The sequence below is a fragment of the Aotus nancymaae genome, unplaced genomic scaffold (genome assembly GCF_030222135.1).
Source record: "Aotus nancymaae isolate 86718 unplaced genomic scaffold, 86718_ANA_hifiasm-v0.15.2.pri h1tg000020l, whole genome shotgun sequence".
In the NCBI taxonomy this organism is placed as follows: domain Eukaryota; kingdom Metazoa; phylum Chordata; class Mammalia; order Primates; family Aotidae; genus Aotus; species Aotus nancymaae.
Genome location: NW_026988432.1, coordinates 56782092 through 56786264, shown reverse-complemented (window position 1 = coordinate 56786264; position 4173 = coordinate 56782092). Strand labels below are relative to the sequence as shown.

Here is a 4173-nt window from a genome sequence, read left to right as displayed (position 1 = left end):
ATGCCTCACTTTGATCATGCTTGCTAGTGACAGCTAGCCCATGACACCATGACAGCTAGCAAGTCAATAACAACTGCAGCATTTCTCAGCAGCTGAATCCAAGCCTGCAAGCTCCATGAGACACTTGAGTTCTCTTCAACATACTGCTGAAGGGTGAGAGGTGAGTTTCTGCTTAAGGAACTATTAAAAATCTAAGATTACCTGTATCCTCGAACACTCTTAAAGAACCCTTGCCCCACATAGAACAGGCTTCCAAGCCTTTATTCACTGGCTCGTGGGACTTTGTGCCATGCTAAGAATAATTCTGCTGGGACCCCGATTCTAAGGCTGAAGTTCTCAGGGCTTCAAATCAAGCCAGGTTTATAGTCTTGACATTTTTCACAGAGAGAACGCCACCTTCCTCAGGGTCCCCTACTGCCGATTTCACCTTGGCAATTCCTCACAATTTGAAAAATTACCTAGAGGCATGCTGAAATGCATAGCACTGTGCAGACAATTTCTAAAGAATGGCAAAAGTTATCCAGCTAAAGAACTGTTTTTCCAAAGTGTGAGCTCTGACCCACTAGTGAGAAATGAAATTTAGTCTCTCTCTAGAGACCTGTTTTTAGTAAAATAGAACAGAAATGGAATAGAATAGAACCATATCAGAATATGTCCCATTTAGTAAGGGTAAAGCAGCAGTCATGTTTTCATTACACATATAGGTATGTCTGTACTATATTATATCGTAAAACATGTAATTCTTACTATGGATCAAGATGAAATTTTTATGAAAGTTGTAGCTCTAGATGACTAAATCAGTATCTGTTTTTCTACACATAACAATAACATTTAAGAATCTGGAGGATTGAACACTGGAAAATACCAGGGAGTCTACAGTAAAATTTAGCTACATGGCTAAAAGTTATTCAGACAATATTAGGGAAAATTAATTCAAGCCAGCTTACATCAAATGGCTGGAAACCTACCTAGTACTTAAAGAATGTAGGTATGACAGCACACTGCCAGGGCCCAAACTGTGTCACTGGTTGGCTATGTGATTACAGCTCTGTAACTTAGCATCTCCAAACCTAAGGTTCTTCATCTGTGAAATGAGGATAAAAAATAGAGTTAATAGAGGAATTAAATGAATTATGATAATGAACTGTTAGAAATAAAGTATTGAGATTGGGTGCAGTGGCTCACACCTGTAATCGCAACACTACAGGAGGCTGAGGCAAAAAGATTGCTTGAGGCCAGGAGTTCAAGACCAGGCAGAGCAACATAGACAAACCCTATCTCTACAAAAATAAAAAATAAGAAATTATCCTGGTGTGGTGGCATGCACCTATAGTCCTAGCTACTCTGAAGGCTGAGATGAGAGGAGCCCTTGAGTCCAGGAGTCTGAGGCTGCAGTGAGCTATGACTGTGCCACTGCACTCCAGCCTGAGTGAGAGTGAGACCCTGTCTCAAAAAGCAAGCAAGCACGCAAGCAAGGGGCCGGGCGCGGTGGCTCATGCCTGTAATCCCAGCACTTTGGGAGGCCGAGGCGGGTGGATCACAAGGTCAAGAGATCGAGACCATCCTGGTCAACATGGTGAAACCCCGTCTCTACTAAAAATACAAAAAATTAGCTGGGCATGGTGGTGCGTGCCTGTAATCCCAGGTACTCAAGAGGCTTAGACAGAATTGCCTGAACCCAGGAGGTGGAGGTTTCGGTGAGCCAAGATCACGCCATTGTGCTGCATTTTTTTGAAACTCCGTCTCAAAAAAAAGAAAGAAAGATTATACAGCAGTCAGCACCAGTGCCTAGCACAAAGTAAGCACATTTAGCTGCTATTTTATTTGCCATTGAAATTGGTAGTTATTACTGTTGCTTATAACAGGCAAAAATATATTGTTGTTTAAATAATCTTCTCTCACAAAATAACACCCAGTACACCATGAAGACCAAATAGCTACCTTTCTCACGTTAGCCATCCAGTCTATTAAATTCCTAGTACTCGAAACGCCAAATCTGCCTGAATCATCCTGAGAGGCCTGGGGCTCCATTTGTAGCTGGAATTACCCAAAGAGTGGGTGTAGGCTTCCAGAAGTGGGGTTAATGCCGTGATATTTTGTTCTATGGAGTAATGGCCAGTATGGGTTCAAAAATAAACACAAATACTTTATCTAAGTTGTCATCTGTGAAGAAAATGCAGCCTTTTAATCATTTTTTCATAAAATACCAAAAGGAATTCCAAATAACTTTCAATTAATTATTTCACAATCTTAATAATTCACCTAGAGCTATTTTTTAATAAAAATAAAAACTCATTTCACCTTTCCACCTGCTTCAACCCTGTCAGGACTTTCTCAGTGGCAGAAGAAGGTGAGGAAAGTGTTGCCCAGGAAGCCCCGTGGCAGAGGTGGCGAACAACAAACCTAATTGTGCCTGAACATCAATAAGAACAGCATTTTCCAGCTTTCATTTTCTTTGGTCTATTCCCACCCAAGGCTGTGCCGCACTTCACAGCAGCAAGGAAAAATGAATACAGAACTTTCTGCTTTAGGGTGATTTGAATAGGAATCTTGAGTAAAGAAGAAGTTTCTCCCAGCTCCAGATTACTTGAGCAGACTGTAAATGAAATCAGTGAGACCTCAATGGGGACATTTTTAAAACTCCATCCTCCTGCTGGGCTGTCTTAATTCTAGCATGCAGCCCGCAGGTCCTCCCGGCGGCGGGGCATCAAAGAGCCAGCAAGTCATAGTTTTCATGTTAACAATAGAGAAGGTGTGTGGATGCAGAATTGAGGGAAGCCCAGTGGTGATTTTCTGTCTCCCTCCCATTCACAAATATCCTCACAGATCAGAGTCTATGGTGACATCAATAGAGATTGGGTTCTCATCCCAGCTTGGGGAAAATGTGTCCAAGAGTAGTCTAGCACCAAGCCAAGTGAAAGCCATCAAAGGTGGAGACAGGCTTCCCTTGGGAGTAGAGTGACACAAGATAGGCTGGACAGTCTCTGCAAACAGGAAGCCTCATTCCATCTTAAAGAAATAGCACCAGCTGGGCACAATGGCTCACACTTGTAATCCCAATACTTTGGGAGGCTGAAGCAGGTAGATCACCTGAGGTCAGGAGTTCAAGACCAGCCTGGCAGCATGGCCAAATCCCGTCTCTACTGAAAAAAAAAAAAAAGAAAATACATAAATGAACCAGGCATGGTAGCAGGCGCCTGTAATCTCAGCTACTCTGGAGACTGAGGCAGGGAGAACTGCTTGAACTGGAGAGGCAGAGGTTGCAGTGAGCTGAATCGCGCCATTGCACTCCAGCCTAGGTTACAGAGCGAGACTTCATCTCAAAAAAAAAGGTGGGGGGTGGGGAAGAGGCCCCGGCGGCTGGGTGAGGCGCTGAGATGGTTTAGGGGAGAGTCCTGGGCCAGGCACAGCTAAAGGCCCCGCAACCCGGGAGACGCCCAAACAAACCGGAGGCCTTGGGATTGCGCCGCAGACGCCACCGACCCGCCACCGGAAGACTCGGCCCTGAAAGGCCTCTAGGCCTAGGCGCGGCCCGCGGAGCCAGACGTGTTGCTGCCCGTGAGTAAATCGAGCGCCCCCTCCGCAGTCGTTTACAAATTAAAATGGAGGAAATTTCTTTGGCCAACCTGGATACTAACAAGCTAGAGGCCATCGCGCAGGAGATTTACGTAGACCTGATAGAGGATTCTTGTTTGGGATTCTGCTTTGAGGTGCACAGGGCAGTCAAGTGTGGCTGCTCCTACCTGGAGTTCGCAGAGGCTGGTAGTGTGAAGCATTTTGGCATTCAGCCAGCGGAAGACAAAGGAGCGTGCCGCCTTCCACTTTGCTCCCTTCCGGGAGAACCTGGGAATGGGCCTGATCAGCAGCTGCGGCGCTCGCCTCCCGAATTCCAGTAGCTGCAAAATGAGATTCTGAGAGTGGCCAGGACACAGGACATACACAGGACAATACACAGGACATACAGTGGCCATACACAGGACAATAACATACACTGGTCCTGTGGCTTGGTGGAGTAAGCTAAGTAGAAAAAAGTAAAAAAAAAAAACAGACAAAAGTTCTAATTCCCCTTGAAGATCCTAGCATTTAAAAACCCAAAGAGGATAATTTAGGAATCCTTTTTTAAAGTGTATCACCTGGAGCCAGCTCTGAAGCCCTGGGCAGGAGGAGCTGCAC

At 45.1% G+C, this 4173-nt stretch overlaps 1 protein-coding gene across 1 annotated transcript; it reads left to right on the top strand.

The window, feature by feature from the left end:
- Positions 1 to 3602: 3602 nt before the first annotated feature.
- On the top strand, positions 3603 to 3896 carry LOC105712124 (ataxin-7-like protein 3B). The gene has a single exon (XM_012445068.1). The coding sequence runs from the start codon at positions 3603 to 3605 to the stop codon at positions 3894 to 3896; it is 294 nt and encodes a 97-aa protein (XP_012300491.1).
- The last annotated feature ends 277 nt before the right edge of the window (positions 3897 to 4173 follow it).